Here is a 22035-nt window from a genome sequence, read left to right as displayed (position 1 = left end):
TTATTCTCGATGTTGCGCCGCCTGTCCAGTCTTGCATGCAATTCATTCTAATGAATTTACAAACGGAACTGAAGAAAACACATGGAAAAGGCTAGTGCATGATGGAACACTGGATGCTGATCGTAAAAAAATAACGTTCGGCAAGTTATAAAGAAGTGTCCATAAAATAATTCTTGAGGTAACAACAATTTTTTCTATTTTTTCCTGCCACTATTGTTAGTATCGTGTTGTTAAATTACCCGAGTGTTGATTCGAGGTAATCCAAATCAAAATACGGTACTTCTGACCTTATTTCTGATGTTGGCTCAGTCACCATTAGCACGGCAGGAAACTGCGTCTGTTATGTTACTAAACAACAATTTTTAATGATGGGTTATATTTGAATGAAATCGTCAAAACATTTCCATTTAATACTTGAAGTGATCCTGTCTGTGAGTTATTTCCAAAATCAGAATTTTATTCAAAATCTTTTTTCAGTGACTCGCAAAGTACCGTTTAGTTAAAGCCATTTACTCTACCGAGTAAAAAAATTTTTTTAACTCCGAACAAATCGTGCGCTTGTGATACTTTGTAAAATGGTAATTAATCCTCTGTGTAAACTTATGATCACTAAATTATTTTTAGATGTGTGAGAGTTTATTACTTGAAATGTCAACCTAGCGCCCGTGGAAACTACTGGTTGATCCGACTAAATGTGATTTTAGAAGAAAGTAGTTATGCTCGATTAGACTCAAAATTGCTTCGTGTTTGTGATCAATATCTCAGGGAAGCGTTTCGCTTTTCTGAAAAAGGCAACGGGAAAAAACTGTCGTGACAATATATATATGTATATATATTTGTCAAATAATAAAGGCCAAAATATCTCCTACGATGACAGGAGAGATCGACGATCTTTGACTTTACCCGCTCCTCCACTCAAAAGGTGACGACTACCGTCTAAAAATTCAGATATTTGGCTGTTTATCACTTTTTTAAATCAAGCTGTTTTATTAAAATGCGTTCCTAACACAAGATAACGTTTTATTTACTCGACATAAATTATTATTTACTTAGTATGGAATGGAATGGTATCTAGGAGATCAAATTAACCAAAGATGGTCTTCCTGGCTCCAATTATTCCTTAAGTTGAATGAAGCGTGCCTTGATAATATCCTTATTATTTCTTCTTCATAAGAAATAATTCCCCAACGAACTGAATGTTTGCCCTAAATTGAAGAAATCGCCTGACCCTTGCTTTCAATCGACGATGTTCGGTACTCACTCGGATTTCCGAGTACTTCCGAAGATTTAGGCGCGGAATGATTTGAACAGACAAACATGGCGACAACTTCAAAATCGCCTCTTCCTCCTCGTCCGCAAAGTGTTCCTCTATTGAGGAAAACCATGTCTCCTGATGCAGCAAACACGAAGGTTTCTTCTCCGATCAGAGCTAAGACACCATTGGTAGGGAGAAATTTCATTCTTTAGCGTGATTTTAGTTAGCAAGAACATCAAAATTTGTTCATCCGAAATTTGCCGGAGGAGCGTGTTTTGATCCGGGTAGCAACACCGGCACTGCTGCAGCGATCGGTTTAAAAACACTCAGAGGGATGGATATGGATGAAAAGTTTGATAATCTTCCCAGTCTTTTTTTTTTAATTCCATCTTAAAACAGTAGCTTCAAGGACGTACGCTTGTCGCTCAAGTGTTTCTCTGTATTCGTGCAACGGATCGACTCTGTGCAAATGACAACAGTTAAATTTCTCGATCGCTTGTACTGTAACGTTTACTTTTAAGATCATCGTCACCAGATCGTATTTCTGTCTCCCTTTTCGTATTTAAATTGCATTGAACTAGGTGATTAAAAAAAAAAATGTTTTCCGAAAATCTAATTTTTTTAACTGCCCAAAATATCAATAAAAGTATTCCACAATCTTCATGTACAGGTCAACAATAAAACCTTTTTCGCGCATAATTGAATACTATTACGACTTTTGAAATATGAATGAGCACAACGCTATTTTCGTTTATTTTCAAGTTAATCGTACATGTTGCTGTTTGTACTCAAAAAAACGTTTCCAACAAACCCCTTATTACTCGAACCAGCCTACACTGAATGTGAGTTAAATATAAATTTTGTTCCTCATACTTTTAGCGTAATCAAAAAATATTTTTGTTGTGATATCAACGTTAAAAGTTTTCTATAATTAGCAACTAGATGACAGACGAAAATCATTGAAATAATCTTTTTTGCAGTGGTGACTTGTCACAAACTCAGAGGTCCAATGTCTCATCATGTATGAAATAGCTAACAAAATTAGGAACATCGCTAGATACATTTTTGAAACGCGATTATTTTTTGTCAATTTGCTCTAGCTGCACATGTATGCAAATATGGATTTTTTTTTTTGCATTGATAATATTGCTTTTTTTTTTAATTAAATAGTTTTATTATTCAGTTTCAAAGTTGTATAACTGTGTCACATCTGCAAAAATATGGTGTGTGGTAACCATTTTAACGTCTTTTGAAATGTTAAAAGGCTAATCAGAGTCTTATTTGGTCTGTAATGTCATTCTCACATATGTGAATCGTTGTTTTCCAGAGAAATGTTAAATCTCATTTTTACAGATAACCCTTTTTTTTTAAAAGAAAAAAATGTTTCTTTGATTTTTTTAATATTCTGTTTACTTCTCTCATTACCATGGTTTCCAAGTCTCCTTTGCCTTGGTCTCGTTCTATGAAGACTGTAGGTTTTCATGAATTTTTATAAAAGAGAACCGTTTTTGGTCCATAAAATTTTGAATCCTGAAAAAAAAAACCAAACAATTGTCCCAAACACATGGGTATAAAATAAAGAACTTAAACCTCAGACCTTTGGATTCCTTGCTTGGATTCTCTACTGCTGGGTCACAAGGATCCCACTGTGAACCAAGCCATTTCAAGACTCAAACATGCCATGTGTGAGTTACCCTTTCACACCCTGACATCAGTATGCATATTCTCCGTACTGCTCTCTATATATTTCTTCAGGTGCTGACAAGGAGAATTTTTTGAACGATCAAGAGCTTCTTTTGTTTTTGATCACTTCCTCTATTCTTGTTACTGTAATTCAAGATCCAAGGATGATATTTTAAGGAGAAATTAGATACTAGACACTGTTAGGGGTCCAAGAGGTAATGAAATATATTGAATTTTTTTCTGTATTTTTATTTTTTCTAGAATAAATCCTTAGGGAAATCATTGAATCTGAAGTCAGGACCTGTCCCTGGATCATTCCTGTTTGGAACACCTTCATACCCCTCCCCTCTGGATCGCATCAGACCAACCAAGAAGGACCGTGCCATCGAACTTGGTTTAAGCACTGCACTGCAAGACTCTTTGGACCTCAATGCTACATTCCCCAAAGTGTATAAGGCAAAATCAAAATTGGAAGATAATAACATGGATGTTTTCAAGCCCAGCAGAAATCTTGATCAGATATCCAGTAAGTTTGATCAGACAGTTGAACAGGGTTCAATAGTTCAAAGGTGGTATATAATGCTATCCAATGGTTAAATCACTATCCAGCAGATAATTGTCAACAAAATGTATTGTACTATTTACGGGAAAGAGATTTATCCAGTGGATAGCATTATCAACCCATTGAACTGCTAGGGCAAGGTTTATCCACTGTTTACTCTCGGTTGCCACCTAAGGAAGAGATGATCAGGGATATAATTTTGGTGGGGACTGAAGAAATAAAAGCTGGCTTAAAAAACAAACCTCTTGGTCTCAGCTAATGATTTGCTTCTCTTAAGATATTTGTACCAGAGAAAACCAAAAACAAAACAGCAAGGGAAGAAAAGAGAAAACATAAAACTCCAAATGCTGAGTGATGGATTGAGAAACTAAAATATTGCAAAAACCAACGTGAAATTCTTCAACCCAGGTGATATTACACAGAACCAAAATAAAAAACTGCTTGAAAGGTACAGTTACCAGCAGTCTACTGTTACCTTTAAGACCTCTTACTCGGATTAAATATGAAATTGAATATGACTTCCAATATGTTCTACTGATAAGGTATTTGGTTATTATCAACTGAGTAAATTGGCCACCATCAAGAGTTTCAAAGCTGACATTTTGAGCAATAGCCCTTTGTCATTCGCTCTAACAAAGGGCTAACTCTTGAAAAATCAGCTTTGAAACTCTTAACAGCGGCCAATTTACATTATCTATTGAGTTGATAATATCAAATTATCTTGTTGTACTTTCCCATCTGCCCAACACCACAGTTTCATTAAAAACCTACCCCCTTTGTTCTTATGATATATCAATTTTCAGTTAAAAGTAATGCAATTTAAAATTTGGTTGCTGTTTTCTTTTATTGTCCAGGTGATTCACTGCACAGCTTTAGTTACGCACCTGGCCATTGCCGAGGCTCTTTCCTGGAAACTTCCCCTGATCCTCGGCTGACATCTTCATGGCAGTTTTATAACTTTGTTGGTGGAGCAGGGACTGGAGCTGTCTTTCCAACAACAGTGCGTAATCCTGTAAGTAACATGTAACTGAAACTTACAAAATTATAGATGTGGAAGGTAGATATGTACTGTAAGTTTACTTCTCCCTAAAGAGAGTTAAGCAAACCTCTCCTTGTAATTTCAACACATTATCCTGTAAACAGGTAATGAAAACATACAAGCTCATGAGGTGATCTAACACCAATTTCTTTTGTCAAATTCACAAGGAAATGTATGGTTGTCAGAAGGTAAAATTAACCCTTTAACTCCCAAGATCTCATTAGTAATTCTCTTTACTGTCTGCTATATAGTTCTTGTGATGTTAGTTTGGAGAATTTGGTACTGGATCAACTAGTAATCTCTTAGTTAATATTTTTATTTTTTCTCATCACTTGTCTGCTTGATATTGTATTAATATTGTAAGGAGAAATTCTGTCTTGGTCATTTATGGGAGTTAAAGGGTTATTAATTGGATCTGGAGAGTTAGAGACTGAAATTAAGATAATATTCACTTTGAATTTTGCTCTTTTTTCTACAGAATAAAGCGATTGTCACAATTAATGCAAGAACCTCAGAAATTTTGACAGCTAATGACATGGCAGCAGAGCTGTTTGGCTACTCGACCAAGACCCTCATTGGAATCAAAATGTCCCAGCTTTTTGCTGATGTACATAAAGAAAAGCAAGAAGCTCTTGTGGAGCAGCATATTGAAGCAAGTGGTGCTGTAGTTATGGTAAATGGGAAAGTGGTAAGTGAGCAGAATATTGCTTGATATTCTTTGCGAACTCCACCATTTGATTTGTGTTTTATGACTTTTATTGGGTCTACAATAAAAGCTGACACATTGTGGGCATCAAATTTTGTGGATTTTGTGTTTAGTCATCAATCTACAAGTATGTTTCTGCAGAGAAAAAAAATCCTGTGAAATATAATAATGCAGAAATTTTCCTCTCTCAGACAGATGAAAAACTCCTTATGCAAATCAGATGACACTTTTTTTTTTAAATTCAGAGTCATGGGCTTAAATCATTACTTGTGTTTGTAAGGTGACCTATCAGAAATTTCAAACAGTAGGGTTCATTCCCTGTTAATGGTTAGCCAGAAAATTTCAAAAACTAGTACTTAGCAAAAGTTTGAAGCATCTGTAGCAACAAAATTTGTACCTGTAAATCAAAAGTTATTGTCAATCTGCAGAGTAAAACTTCAGAAATAATGTAGTGAAAGCTAATTTTGGGCGATCCACACTCAAAATGTAATGTTGCCAATGGCAAGTAGACCTGGATTGTTGTGAATGATGCCTTGAACAACTAAGAATGCAATTGTAGTTTTTTCCTTCTTCATCTGTCTACAGTGAGCTCACTGTTGGTGTATTTTGACTTGATCTAGGAAAGTGAGTTGAGTGTACAAAAGTTGGAAAATTGTGGTCAATTTTTTTTTTGCAATAACATTGAAATTTCTATGCTACTTTAATGCGGCAAAGATTTTGGAACATCATACATGCATGACATTATTTGTCACTTCTATGATTTACAATCTTATTGTCAATGGTCCTTAACTAAAGAATGCACAAGAATTTCTGCAGTTATTGTCAAAAATATTGAAGTGCAAGGAGAATTGTACAACTACAAGGAATGATCCACAGTTGTGACATAATGACAGAATACTTTCATGGTGCGCAGCCTTTAATAATATGGTGTTTCGACTTGTACTTTGATGCTATGAATGTTCTTTGTGATTTAGTTGGATGCTGTGGACAGTTGTGGAATTGTGTTCCCTGTTTCTGTCTGGATGAAGAAACTGACTTGGGAGGAAGAACCGCGGTGCATTACTGTCATGGAACCAGTGGAAAGGAAAACAGCCATGGTGCTGTTTGATGCTGAGGTAAATGTATAACATAGCTTTTGTGAAAATAACCCAATAACATGTGTCTCAGTAGACTACGAGAAGTCCTTTTTCAAAAAAAAAAATTGAAAAATTCGGCAGAAGAAAATTGATGTTAGCATACTGTAACATCATGCTGTGCGGAACTCTGGAAGTGAGGTACAGTATGCTAATATCAATCTTTTTTATGTTAGCATGCTGTAATGTCATGATGTGTGGAACTCTGGAAGTGAGGCACAGTGTGCGTCACTTCAATTTTCTTTTTATTGCTGATTTTGTCTTTCTTTTTGACTGATGCAATAAAAGAATTGGCCAAAAGGAGGGACTGCTCAGCAGATAGTGCCTCAGAAAATAGATAACTTAGTTTTGGAAGACTGTAATCTAATCATAAGTATGCGCCTTATTTTCAGGGTGATATAGTAGATTGTGATCAAGATCTTGCTACTCTTTATGGTTACTATGTTACTGGAGATTTGATTGGGGTCAATGTTAAAAAGTTAATACCTGCACTAGAGTTGCCAACAAGTGAGAAGATGAGCAAGGTTTGTATCATAATCAAAACAGTTGCCATTTTTCTGGAACACGCAGTAAAGCAATTAGGCTTTGTTTTTTAGAACTTTAGTTGAATAAATTTGACCTTGTATAACCAAGAAAAACAGTGATGCATTAAAAAGTGGATCAATAGGGTAACCTACGGACAATATATATGCTTCACCCTAATCATGAGGATGGAAATGCTCCAATGGAAGTATGCTACAACCTGTGTAATGGAAGCTAACCATTATTTGCTACTAACATAGAAATGTGTAATCACCAAGACCTGTCCTCTGAAAAAGACAGGGTTTGTACAGAATCTTTAATTCTTGAAAACACATTAAGACATTTGCAAATTAATTTCCAGACCTGGAATTATTATGAAGATAAAGTGTGAGTGTAAGAAGTCTGAAATTTTTCACAAGCAGCAGCAAGTGCTTGATTGCTGAATGAAATTTTTGTATGGTTGCTAAATTTCCAGTAAATTACTTTCACCAAAACATTTCAAATTGTGATTTTACAATTATTATAGAAATTTTACCCAGCCCTCAACATTGTGGCATTGCATTTGAAGACTAGAAGAAGCAGTCATAATGTTTCTGTTCTCAGTTGATTACTCAACTCTTGAATTAAGAGTGATTCTAAAAGCAAATCATCAAACATTTGTTTATCATCAAAACCATGATTAACAAACATATCGTTTACAACCCACACACTAATTTCTTTTTACTTTTTCTCTTCAAGCATGTCAAAAAGCAGAGAGCAACTGGAAGAACAAGGGATGGGGGCACATTTCCACTGAGTATCTCCCTTAAACCAAAATATGGCAAGGATCTGAAGAAGCTTGACCGCGATAAAAAATTCCCTGATGATCAACTTTTCTTCAAAGGCTTGGTGTGGGTATTTGCTAACATCAGTGGGCTGGTTACATTCACGCCTGATGGAGTTATCCATTCCTGCAATCACAACTTTGCTCTCATGCTGTTTGGTTATGCACAGAAAGAGCTGGAAGGAAAGGTAACAGTTCAGTTTATGATGGTAATTTTTATAAAAATGACAATAATGATGATGACAAGTATGAATGATGATGACAATGAACAATGATTAATGAATGATGAGGATGAGGATGATGATGACAATGGTGATGAACAATGGAGATGAGATGCAGATGAACAATGATGATGAACAATGACAATGAACAATGATGATGAACAATGACAATGAATGATGTTGAACAACGAGGATGAATGATGACGATGAATGATTACGATGAACAATGATGATTACCAATGACGAACAATGATGATAAACGATGACGATGAACAATGACAATGAATGATTACAATGAACAATGATGATGATGAACAGTGACAATGAACAATAATGGTGATGATGAACAATGCAGATGAATGATTACAATGAATGATGACAGTGAATGATGACAATGAACAATGATTATGAGGATGACAAAGACAATGATGAAGACAAAGACTACAATGATGACAATGATGATAACAATAACGATGATAATGATAGTAAAGAGAAATACAAAATCAATCATCATAATAATTCTTTTTTATAACAACAATTATAATACATTCATGTTGTAGCTCTTTTCACTAGTGTATACAGTTCTAAGCCAAATTGTACAATGTACAAGTTGACAAGTTTTTTTATTGACAGGCCCAAAATTCAAAATTCAGTTGGTGATATACTGCTTCTTTTCCAGAAGTCAAAGTTTGCCAGGAGCCCATGTTAGAGTAAAAAAATTCCTCAAAAGCCCTTGTTTATTTGTAAAGTATCTCCAGCATTTTGCAATGTAGTGCCACACTTGATCCTGGCAGTTTTTTAAACAGTCTGCAAGTAGCAACAAGAATTGAGTTTTGAGTGGACTGTCAGATTACATTTGATTGTTACTGTAATTTCTTCATAGCATGTAACTGACCTTATCCCGAACTTCTACGATGATATGGAAGATGTTGACGACAACAGTATGCCACTCCCCCCGTTTGATGACGAGGATGATGAGTTTGATTACGATTATGATGATAATGATGAAGACGGTTACAGGGATTCTAAAGAACGGAAAAGTACAGTGGTTTACACTCGTGAACTTGATTCTAAAGCAAGTAACTACAGTGGAGGAAGTCGTGGTAAATTATTTTCATGTTGGTGTTGTTGTTAGTTACCTGTTGTGTTGCATATATGTTGGTATTCTTAGACACAAGTCATAAGAAAGGTGAAAGTTTTTTTATATTTTGTATTTTCTCGAATAAATGCCCCTAATAAGCCCCTTTCCCCCAAATAACTGCTCTCCCTCAGGCCATAATATCAAACAATTGCCCCCCTCAAATAAGCTCCCCCCCTCCCTCTGGGATATTTCTAACTTTTCAAGCTTCTGCTACAACAAAATCAGCACAAGTTAATAATTTCTTAGTAAGTGCCTCCCTTGATTGAGTGTACTCCCTCCAATAAGTTCTCATCCCTAAGCAGAAATTTTAAATAAGCAGGCAGGCGCTTAGTCAAGGAAATATGGTACTCGTTCTAGCCACATGGGTCTAGCAAACTCACACCCATGCTGCTGTTAACCTCAACTACAAAAAAATCAATCCCTGTTCAATACATGTGGTAACAACATTCTTATTTCTACCACAAGAGGGGAACAATTTCGATGACTCTGTTACAAGTTCACTCAGTACAAGCACAGGCCTGAGCAGTTCTCATTCAACTGTTGGTAGTATTAAATGCAATGCAAATGAGGAGAAATCCAGAGACTTACAATCTACATCAATGAGCAGTACATTTCTTGACAAAGAGAGCATGATTGCAAACTTTGGAGATAGCAAAATAGAGAACAGTCTCAGTGAACCCAGCTTTTCTTCTCTTGGGTCTGGATCGTTCACTTCAGTGGTGAATGCTGAAGACAGTGGGATAGATGACAGTGGTGGAAGTGCAGAGAAGGTTCGTTTAGAGTTGGGAGAGGACAGGTATGCTGTGCAGGGTGGGCCTGTGGCTGTCTCATCACCCGCTGACTCATCGACGCCGCTTGTAGAATGTAATAAAGAAGAGAACAAGTTGTCTTGGACTGGGTCTTTCTCTAATGATCAAAATCAAAATGAAATTTTTGACAAGGAAAATGTGGCAGATGGTGAACTGCAGGAGGAATCACTGGAAAGCAGTGGGGAAGGTATTAATAGTATTAATAGTATTGCACCTGGTTGTCTTAACAATGCTAGATTTCTAACTACTGGAATAAGTTTCACCGAGGGTAGCCAATATATTTAGCAATAGTTAAGAAAAAGATCACTTATTCTCTGCAATGTTTCATTAGCATCATACACTTTATAGCTGTCCTCTTTGCGGAGTCTGGGGGTGCAGTAGGGGGGGGGGGTCATGGGGCATCCATGACTTCCCCCTCCTCCCTTTTGTGAGATGAATTTTTTTCACAGTGATAGAGAAATCCTGTAATTCATGTTTCATGAAAAGGGCAAGTCTGAGGAATATACATGCCAAAAATGTTTTAGTAGTGGAAGGATGGGACATGAAAATTTCTATCAGCAATCTCCCTCTTCCCTTTTGAAAAATATTATTCTTACTAACCCCATTACAAATTGTTGCATGAAGGATTTTGGATTACCTAGTTCTGTACAGCTTTCACAGGGTTGTCAAAAAGATTTCTTGTAACTGGACTGTGATACCAAGTAGACGGCATGTTTTCATGCATCCATGCTGAAAATTGAGCTACAACCTTTTGGAATAGTGAGTGTGTTTTCCAGAGTTGAGTGTGAAATGCACTGGTTGTTTGCTTATATTGACAACCCTGATTTCATAAAAGCATGCAAAGTTAAACAAGCCGAAAGTTAGTCACCTGTTGCACCAAGGTTCTGCTAGAGAACATTGCTACATTTTATACTAAAACAGTAACAGCTAATTTTAACCTATCCTGAAATTGTCTTGCCTTAACAGTCCAACAAGTCACAAGTTCCCAGTCATCGGGAAACACAAGTGAGACATATTCTCTTCCAAGTACTAATGGAAACCATTCAACTGCTGACGCATCACTCACAGACCCACAAATTCAAAATGAATCACCGAAGAGATCACCGAACTCTCCACAAAGAGATGATTATCTCTTTGAAGGACTTACATCTACACCTAACATTGTGACAAGCTCGGGTCGCACAGACATTGCCTCTCCTCTGCAACCTGTTTGTGAAGGAAGCTTCATTGGCCAAGCCAGACATAAAGATGGTTCACCTCTGGCAATAGTTTTCCAGGTATTAAACCTTTGATCTCTGAGAGTGACCAGCATCTAACTTCTCCTTACAACATCACCTTTGAATCACATCTTAAGGTCATGAGAATGAAGGAAATGATCACCAACTAAAGATGGTCTTGATTGTTGAACAAATTCTCCCTGTCAGCACCTTAGGAAATGTATAGAGAACAGTGTGGAGAATTTGTATACTGATGATAGGGTGTAAAGGGTTTATAGTGAATTTGTTTTTGATTTAGATTCAAGGTTCCAAAGCCAATGTTTGAATAGTCATTGGGGTGTCTGAGGTTTTTTTGATTTTTGATCTTTTTGAGAATTGAAAACAAACATTGAATACAGTGTGCCTTTCAGAATTATACAGTAATGCTCTCATGCACTGCAGCCTTGCATGTGCTTAAAGCATGTGCAAACATGCAAAACATGCATACTGCGCATCACTTTGTGCACCTACATGTAAACTACACAAAATCAGTCAAATGGAACTCATTAAATGCATGTACTGATTGGTGCTTGTAATAAGACAAAAAGCTCAGATTCTTGATTTATCATGAGATTTGCAAATTCGTCTTTATTTTTTTTACTGCATTTGCAATAACTTTGGTGGGTTCTTCAAGTTTCAAATAGTTTTCTCTGATTGCTAAGAGTTTGAAAGAATGAATATTTTTATCAACAGATAAAGAAAATCGAATTGAATGATGGTCGTGTCTTGTTCTGTGCATGGATATCACGTGACCCAGAAGATGAAGGAGAAGGGGGAAGATCAACCAGCAGTTTTGCTTTAGCATCAAGTTTTAACAGTATGGAGTATTCAGTGGCCAACCTAGGAGAGGTGAATTATGGAATCCTACAAGTGTAAAGATTAGTAAGACTAAAAACACTTTGAAACTCATACATTAGAGACTAAATTTTATCCTCTTTTATTTTCAGCTCAGTCAACAATTGAGTGAAGGAAGTCTGAGGGAGGAACCATCCCCAGGGCGTGGTCGATATGACGAGAGGTACATCACCCTCCAATCGATAGGAAAGGGTGCATTTGGTTTTGTAAAAGTGGGTCAACGCAGATCAGATGGAATAAAGGTCAGTATCTTATTTTTATTTTAGGGTAGAACTTTCAGTTGAATGCTCTGCAATGTCAGGTAAATAACATTTATCATTCTGTCAGTAGCTTCATTGTTTTGGATTGAATCAATTGAAAATAACAAAGAATCCATTCCTAGAGCTCAGCCATCCTTTACTGATGCAGCTTAACCAGTTTCTGACCATTGCAGTCATTTTTAGTTTAGTTAACCCTTCAACTCTTGTGAGTGACCAAGACAGAATTTCTACTTACAATATCAATACAATATCAAGCAGACAAGTGATGAGAATTAAAAAAACTATCAATTAGGGTATTATTGGTTGATACAGAATTAAATTCTCCAAACTAATATCATGAGAGTTGTATGGGAGACAGTAAGGAGAATTACTAAATTAGATCATGGCAAGAAAGGGTAAAGGAGGAGAGGGAATAAAGATGAGGAAAAGTACCTCCATTTATTTCCAGCCATTTCTCTCTCCTCTTCTCTGATGGATTGGCCTTCATTTTTATCACAATGTTATGCGTGGTTGTAATTTCCAGGTCATTGTCAAGTTCATCAGAAAAGCAAAAATTCTGGTTGACTGTTGGGTAGAAGATGCAATCTTGGGTTCAATTCCATTGGAAATTGCTTTGCTGGCAAAGTTTAAACACCCAAACATTGTAAAGGTAAAGTACACATATGTACTTGTTCCTAGCTCCTGGAATTCAGCACATTAGTATATATTATGTAATTCAGTATTATCAACTGAGTTGATAATGTAAATTGGCCACCATTAACTCTTAACGGTGGCCAGCTTATGTATCAACTCAGTTGGTAATACTAAACTACCCTGTTATACTCTCCCACTGATGTAGCACCACAGTTTCTTTTAGAAACGTACCCATTTTATACACTAGTATAAATATAGTGTTATTGAGTTATGATATTTTGAAGTTAACAATTAAAATTTTTAGTGGATATAATGGAGATGAGCTTTTGCCAGGGTACTTGTCAGCTACTGGATTTGTGAGAACTCTGCACTGAACTTCTATGCAGAATTCTCTTGCTAAATTTCAATGGCCTGTCAGGCTATTTTTCTTGATCATGGAGCTGTTATCATATATCTTCTTCTGTTAATCTTCACTTCTCTAATGCCACCTCATTTCTTAATCCCTCTAACCTCTAAGTGTGATTAGCATCTAATTTCTCCCAACAGAATCACCCCTGAATCAAACATTAAGGTCATGAGAATAAAAAAAATGAGCACAAACTCAAGAAGCTCTTGATGGTTGGAAAAATTCTACTTAAAATTACAGAGGAAGTATGAAGAACTAAGTTACTGATGCTATTGCTGAAAGAAATGTCAGTGAGAATTTTCTTGTCTTGTAGATGCTAGAGGCTTTTGAAAATGAAGAATTCTTTCAGTTGGTCATGGAGAAGCATGGAAGTGGAATGGATTTGTTTGAGTTTATTGACAGACAGCCAGCAACAGATGAACCCCTCTGCAGTTACTTGTTTAGACAGGTATTAATCTATGTTTATTGACTTTTGTTTGTCTTTTGTGAGGAAAAAACCACTAACTTGTGAGTTATGTTAAGCTAGCAAACTATTGTTAACCCTTTAACTCCCATGAGTGACCAAGACAGAATTTCTCCTTACAATATCAATACAATATCAACCAGATAAGTGATGAGAATAAAGAATAATATCAATTTGGGGATAATTAGTTCCTCCAATACTAAATTATCTGAACTAACGCTATGAAAATTGTGTGGTTGACAGTAAGGAGAGTTACAAATTTGATCTGGGAGTTAAAGGGTTAAATAGTCTCTATGTTGCTGTGGGTCTGTTCAGTAACAGATCATCAATGATGTCAAAATGTGGTAAGCACTGAAAAGTGGCACACAAGGTGCAGCTGAGTGTGTCTCTGATGTTCTTACACCAAGCATATTTCTGTACGAATATGATGTTATGTTTCTTTGTGTATCCATCTGATATAATTTTTTTTCTCTGCTGTAGGTTGTTTCTGCTGTATCCTTCCTTCATAGCAGAAGTATACTTCATAGGGATGTGAAGGTAAGTTTTTAACCCAGGAATTCTTCATATTTGCTTTGGCTGCCACTCAGTGTTGCCATTTCACTTCTTTCACTTCAACTCAAATTTTCAGCAGGATACCAAGTGACAACCTATGGCGATTTGCATATTGAATAAGAGCTAAAACTCTCTACTATTGACTGAAACAATTACAATCACCTAGCAACCAAATAAAAGCATTTAGTTTATTGGTCAAAACACAAGAAGTCCATAGAGTGCAGATATGCACCCTCAGGAATAAGATGTGGTGATGCAAGAGTGCAGATATGCACTGTCGAGGCTTATAGGGTTAACCATTCAACCCACTCTTTAACTCCCAAGATGTAACGGTTTATTCTCCCCTGTAACTGCTGAACATTTCCTTTTGAATAAGTTATGAGAATTTGGTGTTTGATCAAGATGACAATTTCCACCTTACAATTTTGAGTATTTTTACTACCTGTTTGCTGGGTAATATATGAACGTTATAGGGAAAAGGTACTTGTTAAATACTTCTGCAAGTTAAATGGATAATGGAGTGAAATACTTTGATGGCCCCATACAGGCTACAGGCACAACAATTGCTGCACAGAGCTGTAATTCTGAGCTGCTCTTAAATTTCTAAATATTTTTAGGAGACACAAGCTCTTTGGGCTGTTATGTTTATTCACTTATAAATAATCTTAATTGCAGGATGAAAATATCATCTTGGATGAGAAATTCCATGTCAAGTTGATTGACTTTGGGTCAGCAGCATACATGGAAGAAGGCAAAAAGTTTTGTACATTCTGTGGCACAATGGAGTACTGTTCACCAGAGGTCCTGATGGGAAACAAGTAAGTATTTCCTCTGCTATTTCTCTTTGTGAATCCAAGCTCCCTTTTCATCATTCTCCTTCTGTATCATTGCCCATAACACTTCTGTTGGCCAATAGATCGTGACCCTGTAAATGGTGAAAGCAGCCTATCACATAACCAGACTTGTAATCAGATTTATCAACTGTGGCATTTCAAGGAATTGCAGCTCCTAGAAAAGCCGTAAGAACACATGTAAAACTACAATGATTTTTTTTACATTTGTTCAATATCATCAATCAGTTTCCAACACATCCCTCACCTTTCATGCAACTCTGTCATGTAGATAAAGGAATGGCAAAGCGTTCACCTTGAATAATTAGTCAACCATTCTTGTCAATAAAGGCTAATGGTCAGTTGTGAATATGTGAAAGTCATATATTTGAACTGCGGTTAAAGACGTGAATGTGAAAGCGATCTTCACAGTAATGAACACTACTTATTAATAAGCAGTAGTGAAAAGAAGGCCTGAGAAAAAATTTAGGCCTGTACAGGATTTGAACCCATGATGATGATCAAATTCATGTCTTTAACTGCAGTTCAAATATATGACTTTCATATATTCACAACCCTTTATTCACCACTTCCTGGGTTTATTTGGAACCAACACAGTGACTAGCTCCCAGTTGGCTTGTTAGCTCAGTTGGTAGAGCACTGCACTGGTATTGCAAAGGTCATGGGTTCAAATCCCGTACAGGCCTAAAATTTTTTCAGGCCTCTTTTCACTACTGCTTAAGTAGTGTTCATTACTGTGAAGATTGCTTTCACATTCACAAAGGCTAATGGTGTTTATATAATAAACAAAGTGATACATGGTTACTTGTAGATGTGGAATTTCTCTTCTATGCACACCCATGTTTTACCAGTATTCTCTTTTAAATTTTATTAATGGGTAGTAATCAAAATCTGTTGTATCTTACAGATATGCAGGACCACAATTAGAGCTCTGGTCAATGGGTGTCACACTGTACACTCTAGTATTTGGTGAGAATCCATTTTATGATGTTGAGGAGACCGTACGTGCAGAGCTACATCCTCCATTCCTTGTCTCAAATGGTAAGAAATATTTCTCCCATACACCTTTTTCCTTCCAAGATCTGACTGTTATTCCTTCCCTCTAGCAGCTGCACTTTTCCTTGTAAATTATCCCTTTTTTATGAGAAGTTGGTGTTTAATCAAGATATGTAACAAATTCTACCTGATAACTTTGAGAATTTTCTTTACCTGTTTGCTGGGTGATGGATGGATGTGATGGGGAGAAGCTACATGTTAATCACTTTTGGAATTTAAAGGGTAAACAATATCAGTGACTAGGGTTGTTGATTTGTTTGTTTATGTGATCTTCATTATTCAAAAACAAACAAATATCATCTTTATTTTCCATATTTTCAAGATTATGTACACTTTCACTAGCTTCTCTGTGACTGAAACCATCATCTACCAATAATGACATTTATATGCCCAGTATCACTCAGGGAGAACATTGTTACTTTGGAGGACAGAAATTACTAGCAGTAGTGTGTCTCAGTGATTGCATTGACAAAGAAAACAAGAACAGCTTCAAAAGAACAAGATTCCATCTTTAACACATTCAACATCGTAGATTGTAGTTTTTGCCAACTTCAAATGATGTTTAGTGGAGTACTCTGGGAGGGTTACGATAAAAGTTAAGAGAGAATCCCATTGTAAGGAATCCCATTCTCTCTCAAGATCTTATTAGCAATTCTCCTCACTGTCAGCCGTACTAATCTTATGGTGTTAGCTAAAAGAATTTGGTATTTGATCAACTTGTAATCCCCTAATTGCTATTTTTCTTTATTCTCATCACTTGACTGCTTGATATTGTATTGATATTGTAAGGAGAAGTTCTGTCTTGGTCACTCATGGGAGTTAAAGGGTTAACATAACTAATACTGTGGTTATTTTGTTTACATAACAGATCTTATGTTTATTATCTGTTGGCTCCTACATCCTGATCCTCGCTGGCGGGCCACAATCAGAGACTTGGAAGAAAATGAATGGATAAACCAACCTGTGGACATCACCAATTACTCCTTTGACGCTGTTATGGGTGAGTTTATTTTTTAATAACAGTTCAGACCAGAAGGGAATTTCATTTACTTCAAACAGTATCTCAGGGTAGTTAATAGAGGTTGGTAGGTGACAGAAACTTGAGGTAATTAGCTTTTTCAGCTGGCTGGCGGCACTTAATGAGAACCCTGTCAGTAGAATCTGTTAGGCATCGGAAACTTAAGGTAGCCAGTTTTTCAGCTGACAGGCAGCACATGATTAGAACCCTGTCATTAGAATCTGTTAGGCATCAGAAACTTAAGGAAGCCAGTATTTTAGCTGGTAGGCGGCACTTAATGATAACCCTGTCATTAGAATCTGTTAGGCATTGGAAACTTAAGGTAGCCAGTTTTTTAGATGGCAGACAGCACATAATGAGAACTCTGTCATTAGAGTCTGTTAGGCGTCGGAAACTAAAGGTAGCAGGTTGTTTAGCTGACAGGCAGCACTTTATGAGAACCCTGTCATTAGAATCCATTAGATGTTGGAAACTTAAGGTAGCCAGTTTTTTAGCTGGCAGGTGGCGCTTATCATTAGAATCCATTAGGCATTGGAAACTTAAGGTAGCCAGTTTTTTAGCTGGCTGGTGGCACTTAATGATAGCCCTGTCATTAGAATCTGTTAGGCATTGGAAACTTAAGTTACTGGTAATCAGTTTTTTAGCTGACAGGTGGCACTTAATGATCACCCTGATTATGGTGGTAGGTCAGCTGTACATGGTAACGTTGAAGGGATTAAAATTTGTCCTCTTGATTTCTGTTTTTCTCAGCTGATCAGGTAGATGGTACACAACACCTTTTACAGTTACCACCAGGTGCACTGAATAACAGTCCTGGTGATCCAGACCTCTCGCAAGATGAAGTCATTGATTATGGTCACCATGACAACCTACAGCTGTCAGCCCTCCAGGAATATCTCAGTTTGATTGACAATGAGGATAGTGAGGGTGAAATGTGATGTGCAGGGATGGAATCTCTGCTGATTTCAAATTTTATTATATTCTTTTAAAAGCAGCCAATCACAGGAATTTGTATGGCTTCACTTTAGATACTCCATTAAAGCTTCACCCTTTCACTCTCAGCAGTGACCAAGACATACTTTCTCCTCACTATGTCAATACAACATCAAGCAGATGAGTGATGAGAATATAGAAATATGTCAATTAGGATATTATAATCATTTGATCCAATACTAAATTCTCCAAACTAAAATTATAAGTTATATGAGGCAGCCAGTAAGAAAAATTACTAAGGAGACTTTAGGAGTGAAAGGGTTAAGATGGAATTCTTTTTTTCATAAGGTGAATGGCTAGGTGCAAATTTAATGAGTAAGTTAACACTTGTGCAAGCAAAGGATTCCCTTCCTGGCAGTGAGGAGGAGAGTCTTTTGTGCCATTTAAAAAAAATTGTTGATAATAACTATAACAGTGATGTCAAGAAAAATGCAACTACAACTACATATAAGGGAGTTATTGGTGGCTTCAGTCTGTCGTCACTCAATTTGTATAGCTCACCCTTAACATTGCTTTTATTTGGACTGGAAAATACTGGGTTTTTAAAATGAATTTTTAAGCTGCCATTTTGGTTCAGGTAATGAATATTTTAAAAGTGAAGTTTGCAAGTTGGAGATCATCTAATTATTTAATAATAAATTATTAATGATATTTTCTGTTACATGAAGTATTGTGGCAGTGATGAAATTATGTTAGGAGTTGATTATAAAACTTGGATTTAAATTTCTTGTTTTCCAGAAGGAAAATTCTGCTCTTGGTTTTTAGTTTTAATGATTTTATAGTGGTAATGTTTGGTTTATTTTAAGTTTTAATAACAGGGTTACTGTGAAACTTGGAAAATGTTATAGAGAAAGATGTTTTTTGTCTGTCACGAGCATGGGACAAAGAAAAAAAATTCTGAGTCCCATGAGGAAAAACATCTTTCTCTTTTTCTTTACCGAGCTCAAAACTTACCATCTCTTATTCTATTTGGGAAAATGTTGTACACCTGAAATTTTCAAGGAATATTATTGTGTTTAAAGGGAGAGGCCAATCAAGTATCTGGAAACCAGACAGAGAACAGTAAGGATAATTATTATCTTATCTGGACAGTTGGTTGTTTTAAATTGTGACAACAGGTTTGACAGGTTGGTGAGGCTTGTGTGAGTGAGGAAAGATAAGACGACTTGTCTGTACTATTCTTTGACTTTTTTTCTTTTTTACCTGCCTTCTTAACTCTCTAATTATTTTGTGCCAGTTCTCAACTTCAAGGTGTTTTGAGAAGCCTAGGCATGATGGTATTTTCTCTGGGAAGAATTTATGCACCTTTGCTAGTGCAATATTTATCATTACCAGGGTAAAATGTAGGCTATATGAAGGCCCTCCTCTTTGGCTAAGTCTGTTGCATGGGTAAAAATAAAAAATTAGTGAAAAAAAAAAAATGATGCTAGGGTGTTGGGGAGCTCTTGCAGTGAGTTTGGTGCGCCATAGAAACTCTGTGGATGAGGCTTACTTTTGCGGCACATAGAGCTCCTGTGGTGCATTGATGTCATCCTAAGAACTCCATGCAGAGCATGAACATCTTTTTTTTCTCTGATTTTTCTTTGGGCTTTTCCAAAGAGGAGGGGCTGCCTGCAGTTTACAGTAGGTAAAGTGGCAAGCAATGCCCAGCGGTTTTTTTCTCCAATTTTAGTGGTCACAAAGAATTCCCTTATTATTTGTAATTTTTTGCAAGCTTCACATTATCTACAGATGAATATTTTTATCAAAACTTCAATTATTATTGTAAATATTATGTGTGGACTGTATATTGGAGTTATACATCATAGTTGGGACAAATAGTGCTCCAGCATATAATAATAAGAATATTATTAATAACTTCATTGTTTAATCATATGATCTTTGGTTTTATTTAACATTGTTACAACATTCTGCACCAATCAATTTAAAGCTTCAACATCCTCCCCCATCCCGGGTGATCCACAGGCTTTTGACTCTTTTCCATGCCGCAGGGAGGGGGGGGGGGATCAAACCTTGCCTGGCTGGGGAGTGTGAAGTCTATCCAGAAGAATGCAAGTGTTGTATCTTTAAATGTGGAGGTGTTGAAAGTTAAAAATTGATAGATGCATTGGTTTTTATGCTTTGAGCCTTAAGAGTGACCAAGATCTAATTTGTCCTCACAATTTCATCCCTGAATCACTCTTTAAGGTCACAATAATAAAGGATATGATCACCAACTTAAGAAGCTCTTGATTGTGATATGAATTCTCCTTGTTAGCACCTCAGAAGATGTATAGAAAACAGTATGGAGAACATGCATACAGATGTTAGGGTGTAATGGGTTAAAGATGCTCTACCTTTTTTTTTTTTGGTCATACAGTAAATGGTTTGAACCTGATGGGTAGGCTACATACATGTTGTCTTTTAGTCTGTTCATCTGGGTGACTGGAGTCCTGACAATTGCTAATGTTAGTTGTAGTAACTGATCTTTTAACAACCTTTGCAGAAGTCATTATCAGTGTCGTGTCACTCTAGTGTCATTTCAAGGCCTTCAATGTTGATGATGGCTTGTGCTAGGTCAGTTGAAATGTCAGTCTCTGTCACCATGATTAGTCCAGTGGTCAGACTACAACATCAAATATTCATTGCAGTGTAGATTATGACTTGCCTGAAGTCAGTAACACTCTTATACCCCTATTCAACCAAAGGTTAAGCATGTGTGAAAGCTGTTTTTTAAACAGTGCAACTTTCTTTTCTTCCCAGAAACTTCTTGAACCCATGTTTGTTGAATTCAAATTTAGCACCTTTAAAATACAAGTTAGTGACTACTTGGACCCTAAGGAAAATTCAGTTTTTCAGTTTTCTGTTGCTAATTTTCTTTCAGTTAAACCTGGTTTAACTAAACATGTTTGCTTATGTGAATGGGGTATCAGTAGGTAAATAAATTACTATTTTAAACATATTTAAAGACAGACACCTGAGAACATTCGACATATCCTGCATGTTAATGTGTAAAATTATTTTTAATTAGTTAATTATTTTCTGAAGTTGGTTTTTGTTCCAAGGTCACAGTAGTGATTTAAACATTTATACATTAAGTTATTCATCAAAGAAAGTAAAAGAGGTCTTTGACGTCTGTGTTTAATTTGTGGTTGTATTAACTTGTGTGAAAGTGCTTTTTGATTGAGTGTTGTAAAATCAATCCCAAAGTGATTACAACAGCCACTCAGAGCAGAGGGAAATGTTACAATGAGTCAATAACTTCTTTGTAGCTCATTGTTAGAGATGGATTTGGGCCAATTACTGGTGGGGAGGGGAAGGGACAACAGGCCATTTTACAGTTTAGTACTTGGTTAAAGAGCCTTTGATTTGGAGTGAGGCTAAAGATGACCTTATTGTGATAGAGACCAATACCTAGTTACCATGATAACAAAGTAATTTGCATTTGAAAAGCAGCAATGTTTGTATCAAAACAAGGTCAACCTTTGCCTTACTCCTGTTCAAAGGCTTGGCAACCAAGCACACAACTGTAAAATGGACTAGCATTCCATCCAGGACAGAGTAACAATACTTTGCTGCTTCATGCTATGGAGACCAAGATAAGTTTTGTTGCTTCGTGTGCCTCTAAGACAGATAACAGTCTTAAACGTTTCCAAGTGACCTGAATACACAGTTTGAAAAAGAAATAGTCCCAAAAGTATCCAGTCCATTTAAACCTATTTGTCAAACAAAAAAGCTCTGCTATACTTGGATATTTCGTGCAATCAGTCAAATCACCAATTTGTTGACTATGCACTTATCAGATAGTTGTCAAGGTTT

General features: G+C 36.4%; 1 protein-coding gene and 1 non-coding gene across 2 annotated transcripts; both read left to right on the top strand.

Moving 5' to 3' along the window:
• Positions 1-1307: 1307 nt before the first annotated feature.
• Positions 1308-21361, top strand: LOC131785588 (PAS domain-containing serine/threonine-protein kinase-like). The gene is made up of 19 exons (XM_059102507.2): positions 1308-1443; positions 3200-3464; positions 4355-4512; positions 5018-5227; positions 6220-6360; positions 6771-6902; positions 7639-7911; positions 8828-9047; positions 9551-10081; positions 10861-11171; positions 11844-11999; positions 12098-12247; positions 12789-12914; positions 13618-13752; positions 14248-14304; positions 14995-15137; positions 16078-16211; positions 17095-17226; positions 17995-21361. The coding sequence occupies exons 1-19, from the start codon at positions 1318-1320 to the stop codon at positions 18180-18182; spliced, it is 3588 nt and encodes a 1195-aa protein (XP_058958490.2). The 5' UTR covers positions 1308-1317; the 3' UTR covers positions 18183-21361.
• Trnat-ggu (transfer RNA threonine (anticodon GGU)) lies at positions 15784-15856 on the top strand. Its single transcript has one exon. It is a non-coding gene; the product is annotated as a tRNA-Thr (tRNA).
• Positions 21362-22035: the final 674 nt, after the last annotated feature.

The sequence above is a fragment of the Pocillopora verrucosa genome, chromosome 5 (assembly GCF_036669915.1).
Source record: "Pocillopora verrucosa isolate sample1 chromosome 5, ASM3666991v2, whole genome shotgun sequence".
Lineage (NCBI taxonomy): Eukaryota > Metazoa > Cnidaria > Anthozoa > Scleractinia > Pocilloporidae > Pocillopora > Pocillopora verrucosa.
Note: the sequence above shows the minus strand (reverse complement) of the source record. Positions and strands in the feature narration are given on the sequence as shown.

Bases quoted from the DNA above. Each gene is read 5' to 3' on its own strand.
- LOC131785588 (XM_059102507.2), top strand. From the start codon at position 1,318: ATGGCGACAACTTCAAAATCGCCTCTTCCTCCTCGTCCGCAAAGTGTT. The intron at 6,903-7,638 runs GTTTGTATCATA...TTTCTCTTCAAG, and splicing joins CAAGTGAGAAGATGAGCAAG to CATGTCAAAAAGCAGAGAGC. The intron at 15,138-16,077 runs GTAAGTATTTCC...TGTATCTTACAG, and splicing joins GAGGTCCTGATGGGAAACAA to ATATGCAGGACCACAATTAG.